A 9821-nucleotide genomic window follows, 5' to 3' on the forward strand; every position below is an offset into this window, starting at 1 on the left:
GCCTCCAGGCCGCCCAACACCACAGTTCTGCGGCTCCCCCGTCCAGCCTTTGCATGTGAGCCAATACCCAGGTCTCCTACGACTGTCCCTGTATCCTCAGCTAACGGAGCCTACCGTGACAGCAAGCTGGGCCAATCGCAGCGTTACACTTTGCTCCTCTCCTGGCGGTGCTTCTCTTCCTTAGCCTGGTTTCCTATGTGCCATTCCCCTTTTGTTGTTTAAAGCAGGAAGGCAGGGCTCAGTGCAGCGGCTTAGTGGCTAAAACCTCACCTTGCACACACCTGTATCCCATGTGTCCTGGCTGTTCCATTTCCCATCCAGGCTTCCAGCTTCTTGCCTGGAACAGCAGTAAAGGATGGCCTAAAACCTTGGGACCCTGCATCCGAGTGGGAGACCTGGAAGAAGCTCCTGGCTCCTGGTTGAAGATCAGCTCAGCTCCAGCCGTTGTGGCCACTTGGGGAGTGAACTAGCAGACAGATGTTTGTTTCTAACCTCTGTAAATCTGCCTTTCCAATACAAATAAAATGAATCTTTTAAAATAAGATTAAATAGGGCCCAGCGTGGTGGCCTAGCAGCTGAGATTCTTGCTTTGCACGCCCCTGTACTTTATTTTTAATATTGTTCACATGGCTGAAAAGAATACACGCCCATGAGGGCAACTGATTAGCATGGGGAAGGTTAAGACATGGAGAAAAGTAGCACAGAATTTCACTTCTTTCTTTTTCTCCTGGCCTATTGGTGGCGAACGGAAAGGGGCCACTCCTTGCTATCAAACTACACCAGACCCCAGGATTGGGGTGTCGTCACTTGAGCCTTAGAGACCCCGACATGGGGAAGAGTGTTCCGAGGGTATTGAGTGTTTCTGATCGTGCTGAGACATTGTTGGTTTTGTTGTTCCAGCGATGAGAAACTTTCCAAGGTCCGTTGACTGAGCCGGTCCACCTTAGCGCATCCACAAATCCAGACACTTGCTGCAAAGCTTGGCCAGGAGAGCTGCCCAACATGTCCTGATGAGGCACTCAATGTCTGCCCTCTTCTGGCCTCCATGAGCTGGCTGCCATGTCCCCTGTGTACATCTGGGCATGGTGTCCACTGCATGGGCATCAGCAACTGAAGAGGCCCAGACCTACGACATGCACTCCAAGGTCACACCACATGTCATGATTTCCCCTGTGGCCGGGTTTGAGTTCCATAAGAAACTTCACTTGGGGGCCCAGCACAGTGGCATAGCAGCTAAAGTCCTCACTTTGAACGCGCCGGGATCCCATATGGGCGCCGGTTCTGGTCCTGGCAGCCCCACTTCCCATCCAGCTCCCTGCTTGTGGCCTGGGAAAGCAGTCAAGGACAGCCCAAAGCTTTGGGACCCTGCACCCGTGTGGGAGACCCAGAAGAGGTTCCTGGCTCCCGGCTTCAGATTGGCATAGCACCGGCTGTTGCGCTCACTTGAGGAGTGAATCATCGGACAGAAGATCTTCCTCTCTGTCTCTTCTCCTCTCTGTATATCTGACTTTGTAATGAAAATAAAAGAAATCTTAAAAAAAAAAAAACTTCACCTGGAGTGACCTCAGACTTGACTCTTGTGTATTCCAGCTAGTGCAGGGACAGGTTTCCGTCTGTCGTCTGCAACAGCCAACACACACCAATAATCCAGCATCCTGGTCAGTTCCACTCCCAATACCAGCAGGAGCTACAGCCTAGCAGGGCACTACCCAGTTCCTGTGCTTGCTCATTTAATTGTGCCTCCTAATTTCTGCTGCTATTATAACAAGTTTATTCCCTCTCATCTCAAGGCCTGGTTACTTATTACAAAGGCAGAGTTAGAAAAGGAACGGGAGAGGTCTACCATTTGCTGGCTCACTCCCCAAGTGGCTGCAATGGCCAGAGCTGAGCCGATCCAAAGCCAGGAGCTTCTTGCAGGTCTCCCAAGTGGGTGCAGGGTCCGAGGGACTTGAGCCATCCTCTGCTACTTTCCCAGGCCACAAACAGGGAGCTGGATGGGAAGTAGAGCAGCCAGGATATAAACAGCCACCCATAAGATGCCAACACCCCAGGTGGATGATTATAGAGAAAACCATTGATATATGCAATGTAACACTTACTGAGCTGTTCCTTTTCCTAAAACTGAACCATGCATTGACAATGAAATTTATTACTCAGAGGTCCTAGGCATTTGACCAGCAGGCCCCCCGAGACCACCAAGAGGATGAGGCAACAGGGACCTTTGGCCACAAGAATCACCGGGCACAGTGTGATGGAGCATGCCCGTTTATTGTAAAGCAAGCACAACTTCTGTAGACTAGGAAAGGGGAAGGCAGAAGGGCGTTCCTGACACTTCTACCCAACGATGACACTAACTGGCTAGAAGGCATGTCTGTCTCTCTGCACCCTCCAACCACCTCACAGGCCACGTTCCTCATGGGTCACACTTGACTTCTTGGAGTTGCTTATCAAGGATGTTCCAGCACAGCTCGCCCAAGAACAGAGAAACTAGAATGCAGCACACCACTCTCACGGCGTGCCGTGCACAGGCCAGGCTGAGGTCTCGGTTAGTCAAAACCATAGTCGTGGGTTCCCCTGGGGACCCCGTGTGCCTATGACCTCCCACACAAGCCAAGCAGGTGGATATCCAAGGGTGATCTCCCACACAGAGGAAGCTCCTGGCTCCTGACTCGGATCAACTCAGCTCTGGCTGTTGAGGCCACCGGCAAAGTCCATCAGTGGACAAAAGATCTGTCTCCTTCTCTCTGTAAATCTGCCTTTCCAATAAAAAATTTAAAGTAACAAATCTGTAAAATAAAATAAAGCATAATCTTTTCCTTTGGGTTTTTATATATATGCAACATATACTCTGTACAGTACACGTATAACATGGGCCAGTGCAGCGGTCCAATAGCTCAGCTCTAGCCACTGCTGCCACTTGGGAAGCAAACCAGCAGGTGGAAGTTCTCTTTCCTCTCTAACTCTGCCCTTCAAATAAAAATAAACAAACCTTGGGCCTGGCGGTGTGGCCTAGTGACTAAAGTCCTCACCCTGAACACACGGGGATCCCATATGGGCCCCGTTTCTAATCCCGGCTGCTCCACTTCCCATCCAGCTCCCTGCTTGTGGCCTGGGAAAGCAGTTGAGGACGGTCCAAGGCTTTGGGACCCTGCACCCGTGTGGGATACCCGGAGGAAGTTCCTGGCTCCTGGCTTCAGATCGGCATAGCACCGGCCGTTGTGCTCACTTAGGGAGTGAATCATCGGACGGAAGATCTTCCTCTTTCCTCCTCTCTGTATATCTGACTTTCCAATAAATAAATAAATCTTTTTAAAAATAAACAAATAAATAGTTTCTCATAACAAAAAATCTGCATATATGCACTTATTTTAAATGTCAACATTATTAGGATTTTATTATAAAGCATTAGTTTTTTAAAAAAAGGAATTTATAAGGCTGACATTCCCTGGAAGAGTTCTGACGCCCTGCCATTGGCCACATGCGGCCACGGAAGTCGGGCACAGCCCTCCGGGCCCAGCGCGTGGCCAGGGTCCTCCAGAGCCCACCAGCCGGCTGCTTCCCCGGTCCCACTCTGGAACTGGTCCAGTTCCCAACACCACTCAGAACCACCAGAAGTACTGTGTGCGCTGCCAGCAAGCTGAAACCCAAAATGCTTCAACGATTAAACAGTTTTACACATTTAAAGTACATTTGAAAATATAATTGGGACTTATACAAAGTACATTTTTACAAAACAATTTCACTACAAGAAATACATCATATATCCAAGCACAAAAATGTGAAAATATACATGAAAGTATGTTTAAGAAAAAAACATTTATTTCTAAATGCTGGGTGGGAAGAGGCATAGACTGGGCTCTGGTTTCAAGGCAAACTCCATTTGCTAGCAGAAAGGTTCACCGCCCCCCTGCCAAGTTTATAAAAACAGTCCCTGAAGGGCTAAACGGCTGTTCCTCTTTCCAAATTCTGCTTAATCTCAGCTGTGTACTTCCCGTAGAATCGCTCTGCTTTCTTGTTGAACTTGGCGTTTCTCTCATTAATGTAGTCAATGTCTGCATCGTCATTGTAAGGGCGTCTCCGGCTGTATTTGTCTCGCTTTTCAATTCTAGGAGGAAGAAGAAAAGTTTTCAAAATTTGAAACTTCTTTTCCGATCGTAACAACTCCTAGTTGAACAGTTATGGATAGAAATGGCCCATCTAGAACACGACCGGATGCTGCCGGCCAGGACAGCTCTGGGTCCGTACCGTGAAACAGCAAACACAAACTCGTCTTCAGAATGCTCTGACAGGAGCCCCGGGGCCTTGTGGAGAACACGGCCCCCAACTCGCCCTGAACACGCCGGGATCCCATATGGGCGCCGGTTCTAGGTGATCTTCTATCACCTAGAAGATAACTGTTACACTAATAACCATGGCCAGACCACTCAATTATACATTCACTCTGTTCTAATACTCACAAATGCCATGGTTAAAACACAAGGAGGGCCTGGTGCAATAGTCTAGTGGCTAAAATCCTCGCCTTGAACGTGCCAGGATCCCATATGGGGGCCGGTACATATCCCGGCAACCCCGCTTCCCATCCAGCTTCCTGCTTGTGGCCTGGGAAAGCAGTCAAGAACAGCCCAAAGCCTTGGGACCCTGCACCCACGTGGGAGATCTGGAGGAGGTTCCTGGCTCCTGGCTTCAGATTGGCTCAGCTCCAGCTATTGTGGCCACTTGGAGAGTGAACCATCAGATGGAAGTTCATCCTCTCTGTCTCCCCTCCTCTCTGTATATCCACCTTTCCAATAAAAATGAATAAATCTTAAAAAATAAAATGCACACACAAGAATAACTGAGGCATCCTAATTACATTTTTGCTTCTTCAAATCAAATACTGGAAGAGTTGTTACACTGTTAAACCCTGACTTTCTTCAGACCTTTCCCCACCAACACTTGGCATTTCCATCCCAAACCACGGGGACTCTACGAACAAATGCACCTCGCCCGCCTGTCGGCTACCGTCTCTGTCCGACTGTGTTCAAGCACCTTCCCAGCCCTCGCTGTGACCAGCGTGCAGACCCCAGTGCCCTCTGGGTACTCACTGCTTCTCCAGATCGAGCACCATCCTGTCGATCTCCTGCGCGGAGGGCACGTGGGTGCCATGCAGAAGACTGTTGGCTGTCGGGAAAAAGTCTTCTTCACTGAAAAGACAGCAAAACAGACTTCCGGTCACACCAGGAGCACTCCGCTGCCAAGCTGCACACCGACGCTCTCTCATCACAGGAGAGAAAATGCACGCAACACACGTTCCCCACGGGCCCCAACCTTCATGGGCTTCTTGTCACTGTTGGTGTTCTTTTAAAGGAAATACAGAAGCAGAAAGGACCAAAGCAACCGACTCCCACGCCTCGGGGCCACAGGCTTACCACAGCCATAAAAATGTTATTCAAGCTTGGAATGAGAGCTTCCGAACAGGAGCTCTCCCCGCTACAGCAGGGTTTGCAAATGACAGTCCACCACCTGGCGATGGTTGTGAGTTTTTTTTTTTTTTTCAAATTTCTTCAATTGGAAGACAGCGTGGCAGAGATCTCACATCCATTACTTTTACTCCCCGAGTGCCCCCAGAAATGGGGGCTTGCCAAGCCCAAAATCAGGAGTTAACAATTTCACCCACGTCTCCCACATGGGTGGCAGGAACTCAAGAACTAGAGCCATGAGCCCGGGGTGGTAGCCTAGTGGCTAGAGTCCCCCCCTTGCATGCAACAGAATCTCATATGGCTGCCAGTACATATCCCTGCTGCTCCACTTCCCATCCAGCTCCCTGCTTGTGGCCTGGGAAAGCAGTTGAATAGTCCAAGGCCTTGGGACCCTGCACCTGTGTGGGAGACCTGGAGGGGGTTCCTGGCTCCTGGCTTTAGATGAGTTCAGCTCTGGCCTTTGTGGCCATTTGGGGTGTGAAACAGTGGATGGAAGATCTTTCTTTCTGTGTCTCCTTCTCTGCATATCTGCCTTTCCAATAAAAAAAAAAATCTTTTAAAAGGTAAAATAAAAAAAGGGCCCAGCATGATAGCGTAATGGTTAAAGCCTCGCCTTGAACACACTGGCATGCCATATGGACGCAGGTTCTAATCCCAGCAGCTCCACTTCCCATCCAGCTCCCTGCTTGTGGCCTGGGAAAGCAGTAGAGTACAGCCACAAGCCTTGGGACTTCTGCAATGGTGAGGAAGACTCAGAAGAAGCTCCTGGCTCCTGGCTTCAGATTGGCTCAGCTCCAGCCGCTGCAGCCACATGAGGAGTGAAGCATCAGACAGATATTCTTCTCTGTCTCTCCTCCTCTCTGTATATCTGCCTTTCCAATAAAAAGATACATAAATCTTTATTTTTGACTTTTACTTATATATTTTCAAAGAACAACAACAACAAAAGAACTAGAGCCATGAACAGCCTCCTCCAGGTTCTTGCAAGAAGCTGGATCAGAGACACAGCACTGCTGAGACCTGAACCAGCATTCTGTATGAGATACAGACGCTCCACTGCCCACAATGCACTCACTGGCACAGTCACACCTAGTCACGGTGGCTGCCATAGCAGCCACCTTTGCACCATCCTAACTGTCCTAACTCCAAGTGTGGCGAACAGAGACTCTGGGGCTAACCATTCAGTACTCGGCCTTTGCGAAGTCCAGCCAGGTGGTTAGCCGTACCTGCTGGGTAGTGAACAGAGGTCACTCTCAGAGTGCTGACGCAGCCTCCTCACTGCAGGAAAGGTCTCTGAGGGAGACACATGCACCCACACACCCACGCCTCCTCAGGACGGAAAGGGGACCCGCGGGTACTTATGCACTCACTGCTTCTCTCTCAGTCTCTCATAGGCCTCCATGTCAGGCTTGATCTGCTTGGTCAGTCTATGGTACTGACGTAGCTGGGCGGCAGCATAATCTAAAAACAAAATGAGAATTAGAGTTGATGCATTTCCTTGCTCGGTACCACGCTGGAAAAAAGCATGACTAAGTAATGCATACACAAGACATTAATTTATGCCCAGCTTAAACAAAACAGTAACAGGATCCTGGCTGAAGTACAGGACTTTTTTTACTTTGCCCAGTGAGGGATTTGCATTTTTCTTGGGCTTAGGATAGCAGCTCAGCGCGCACATCCTCTTAACGCCAGCAATGCTGCAGGCAACTCCTGCCTAACAGGCCAGGTCAACAGTCAAGTTCCACCAATGTCAAGGTTACCCGAGAATCCAAGATCGGGGTTTTTCCTCTTTTTCTTCCTCTCCCATCTCTCGGCATCCTCTGCGCTGATCTCCAGCAGTTTCACCTTCTCATAGTCTTCGCCTCTCGCTGCACATTCCTAAGAAGAGATACAGAGCAGGCACTTGGGCCAGCCCAAACGCCAGCCTGGACGCCCACATCCTACAGCAGAGGCCCAGGTGGGAGACCTGCTCCGCCCCTGCTTGCGGTGACCTGCTCACGCACACTGCAGGACGCAGCAGGGGAACCCAAGCGGCTGACTCCCGCCACCCAGCCAGGAGTCAGCACTGAGCTCCCAGGTCCGGGTTCTGGTCTGGCCCAGCCCTCGCAGCGACAGGAATTTGGGGAGTCAACCAGAAGGTAGGCTGGAGTGTGCTCAGTCTCTGCCTCTCAAATGTCTCAAGAGAAAAGCCAATACCTACAATTATGTTATAAGTAATTATTTGATTGAGTTTAAATCAAGAAACAGTCAACAAAGACATCAAGGAACACTTTAAGAAGAATGACTAATATCTGAAAAAAACTTGGGAATCTGCTATGGGATATAAGCGAACACATGTGTCAGGTCTTGTTTTAAACAATCTGTAAACATTAACTCACTTAATTTATAACTAACTCAAATAACTGATTGTAATCCCATTGTTACAGCTGAGAAAACTGGAATACAAAACAGTTCAATAATTGGCCTGAGGGTGGGTGCTGTTGTGCCAAACCACCACTTCGGACGCCGGGATCCCAGCTCCTCCACTTCCATCCATTTTCAGCTAATACATCTTCAGAAGTACGACCACCCAGCTACTTGAGCCCCTACTAACCACGTGCGGGGCCAGCAAAGAGCTCTAGGCCCCTGGCTTCCGCCTGACCCAGCCCTGGCTGGGAGGGCACTACGGGGTGTGGACAGGAGTTCATAGCTGCACCTCTCACTCTGCCCTTCAAGATGAAAATTTTTAAAAAGAAGCATTAAAAAAATAATAATTCTGTGAAACATGATGGCTGGGCAAGAGCAGAGTTGGGATCTCTGGCGTTTAGCTCTGACACCTGCTCCAGGATAAGGAGCCCAAGCCCGCGGCCCGGTTAGGACCCAGCAGAAGGAAGACACCACTCAGCAGAACAATGGAGAGACGGGCCTCACCTTTTTCTTTTCTTCTTCCTGAAGTTCCCACTCCAAACGAGCTTTTTTGGCTTCCCAATTTGCAGGTAACTTGAGTCTTTTATCTTCTTCCACAACTTCCTGGTGATTTAATTTCCGAGCTTCATTCTAAAACCATGAAACAGCAGAGACTTTAGCCTCTGAGAGCAAGGCCACCTCGCTGCCTTCCTAGAAGGGCTTGTGGATGACTCCCAAGTGACCCAGCGGTCTCCAGCCCTCAGCTCTTATTTCCCTAGGTACATTTATTTTTGTTGGAGCAGAAACAGAACTTTTCAAACAGAAATAAATTAAGCCCAATGTGGCCGGGTTGGGGCTGGGGCACTAGGGTGTGTTCTCAAAGCCATGGCCACGACCTGCAGGCGAGCGTTCTAAGCAATCAAGTTGCCCCAGGCCTGTGGGCCTATTCCCTGACCACATGCTCAGCGCCTGGGCAAGTGTCAGCTGTATTGTCCTGATCTCCTGACCACACCCTTGTGGCTGGGGCAGGTGCCAAATGTGCCATGCTGGTCTCCTGACCACACGCCCGGGGCCAGATGCTAGCTGTGGCGTCCTGGTCCCCTGACCACACCCCAGGGGCCCAGGCAGATGCCCTCCGGACGCCCCTCCGGAATCACTCACCCGCTTTAGATGCAGCTCCCGGAATTTGCGCAGTCTCTGCTCGCGCTTCTGGGCCGCCAGCTCCTCGGCCGCCGTCAGCACCCCTTCCTCCGCACTGTCCCCCGGGACCTGCACGAGGAGGACGAGCTGCGGTCGGGGCCGGTTTGGGCTGCTCCCACCACAGCCCCGGCCGAGTCCTCGCGGATCCCGGCGACCAACCCGCGCGTCCGCGCCTCCCCAGCCCGACGCCCAGCTTCGTCTCCACCTGTGTGGCCCCTACTTCTAATTTTCACTAAAACCCCTAGGTAAGGCGGAGGCACTCACCTGTATTTCTGTCGCGGCCGCCATTACAAGCCTCTTCCTCCACTTCCGGCAACAACACCGAGGACTTCTGCCAGTATTTGGCTTGCCTACGCAAATAAACTATAAGCCCCGCCCCCTACGGGAGCCTCAGGGACGTAGGACCAATCCCTGCCCTTTCTAGGGGTGACGGGTTTTTTGATTGGGCAGAGCCTGTGGCAATCGCAGAAGGCTGCTGAGGCCAGACCGGGGGAGAAAAAATGGTGAGAAAGCGGTTCCGAGAGGGTGATTGGCAAAGGTGGCTGAAAAGCCATTCCTCCTCACGCGGGTCTTTACGTTAGCAGCTAGCCTGGAGGCAACAAATAGATGGGTTTTGTTATGTTAATCCAGTCTGTTATTTATGATGTTTGATCGACGAGTTTAAGCCGTTTACATTAAGGGTTAATATGAATGGGTGGTAATTTGGTCCTGTCATTTTAGCAATGGGTTGTTCGTTAATTTAGTCTTCTGTTGTTATTTTACTGGGATGTTCTTCTT

At 50.4% G+C, this 9821-nt stretch overlaps 1 protein-coding gene across 1 annotated transcript; it reads right to left on the bottom strand.

The window, feature by feature from the left end:
- Positions 1–3797: 3797 nt before the first annotated feature.
- Positions 3798–9373, bottom strand: SYF2 (SYF2 pre-mRNA splicing factor). Its single transcript, XM_040979586.1, has 7 exons — positions 9309–9373; positions 9006–9113; positions 8370–8495; positions 7220–7337; positions 6830–6920; positions 5085–5183; positions 3798–4105 (listed from the first exon to the last, which is right to left on the bottom strand). The coding sequence occupies exons 1-7, from the start codon at positions 9330–9332 to the stop codon at positions 3940–3942; spliced, it is 732 nt and encodes a 243-aa protein (XP_040835520.1). The 5' UTR covers positions 9333–9373; the 3' UTR covers positions 3798–3939.
- Between the last annotated feature and the right edge of the window lie 448 nt (positions 9374–9821).

The sequence above is a fragment of the Ochotona curzoniae genome, unplaced genomic scaffold (genome assembly GCF_017591425.1).
Source record: "Ochotona curzoniae isolate NIBS_2020 unplaced genomic scaffold, NIBS_Ocur_1.0 contig_3255, whole genome shotgun sequence".
Taxonomy (NCBI): domain Eukaryota; kingdom Metazoa; phylum Chordata; class Mammalia; order Lagomorpha; family Ochotonidae; genus Ochotona; species Ochotona curzoniae.